We start from the raw sequence: 1145 nt of genomic DNA, 5'->3' as shown, positions 1-1145 counted from the left end.
TCTCTTGGTAGTTATTGAAGCTTGGTGGTACTATAATTAGGGGTGGAGGAAATAGTGCTTTGCGAAAGGCTTTACACTTTCCTTTAAAAGAGGTTTCTAGCGTCTCTCCTTGGATAGGAGGGATTCTTTCTACTCTCTTTTCCTTAGTGTAGTCTATAGCTTTAAAGATAGATTATGGGTCTTCTTTTTCAAGAAAGTTATTCCAGTGCTCTCTTTTAGCTTTCTTGATTGCTGTTTGGTAGGTGTTTCGCGCTAGGAGGAAGTCTCTTTTAAAGAGATAAGCTTCTTCTATAGAGGTAGCTTAAAGTTGCTTCGCGAATATCCTTTGGCAATAAGATACGTTCTTTCTTAGCTTAGTTAGCTCCTGGCTCCACCAGGGCTTTGCTTTTGGCCCTTGTTTTAGTAGTGGAATAGCTTTATCTACAGCTTGTTGGATTACTGTCGTAATAGCTTCTCTAACTGCGTCTAGTTATAGCTTAAGCTCGTTGTCTTGGCTAAGGAGTAGGTTTCTTGAATCTGCTTTTCTTAGCTAGTTAATCTGAACTAGGGCTTGTAGAGCTGCGTTGTTCTGGATAGCTTTCTCTAGCTCTTCTCTAAATAGGTCCCAGTCCGCTCTTTTAGTATTATATCTTGTTTGGCTAGTAGGGTTATTAACTAAGTCCTTTGTTGTCTGGATTAAGAAGAGTATCCCATAGTGATCAGATCCGGTTTCTGTTATTATTTGCTAGTCCTTTACTTTAGCAGCTAGATCTGGTGTGGCGATAGTTAGATCTAGTGTTGTTTCTCTAGATAGGTGCGGTCTGAAGAAAGTAGCCGTTCCTGGCGTGTTAAGAAGGCTAAGGTGTTGGTCTTCTATCCAGTCTGCTAGTTGTTGGCCGCCTTGGCTGTTGCTGCTGCCTGTGTCCTACTATGGGTGGTGCTCGTTGGCGTCCATTAATAGTAGGGTAGAGGTTAGTAGCTAGGTGTCTTTAAGTATTCTTTAAAAGGTTTTTATATTTTCTTAGTTTTTTTGGTTGTATACGTTGTAGATGTTGAGCTTTAAGCGTCCTTCTTGGATTGTGATAGCAATAGCGTCGGGGTCGGCTATCTCTTCTAGCTGGCTAACTTCTACTGTTAGAGATCTAGATATATAAAATAGAGCTCTT

General features: G+C 40.7%; 1 protein-coding gene across 1 annotated transcript; it reads right to left on the bottom strand.

Moving 5' to 3' along the window:
• COCCADRAFT_66165 (uncharacterized protein) lies at positions 1-157 on the bottom strand (the record flags this gene model as incomplete). Its single annotated transcript, XM_007720898.1, has 1 exon — positions 1-157. A coding segment is annotated over one exon (157 nt), but the record flags the coding sequence as incomplete, so codon positions are not given.
• Positions 158-1145: the final 988 nt, after the last annotated feature.

Source organism: Bipolaris zeicola (genome assembly GCF_000523435.1).
Source record: "Bipolaris zeicola 26-R-13 unplaced genomic scaffold scaffold_793, whole genome shotgun sequence".
NCBI lineage: Eukaryota > Fungi > Ascomycota > Dothideomycetes > Pleosporales > Pleosporaceae > Bipolaris > Bipolaris zeicola.
The sequence above is the reverse complement of the archived record's forward strand: the minus strand, read 5'-3'. Positions and strand labels throughout refer to the sequence as shown.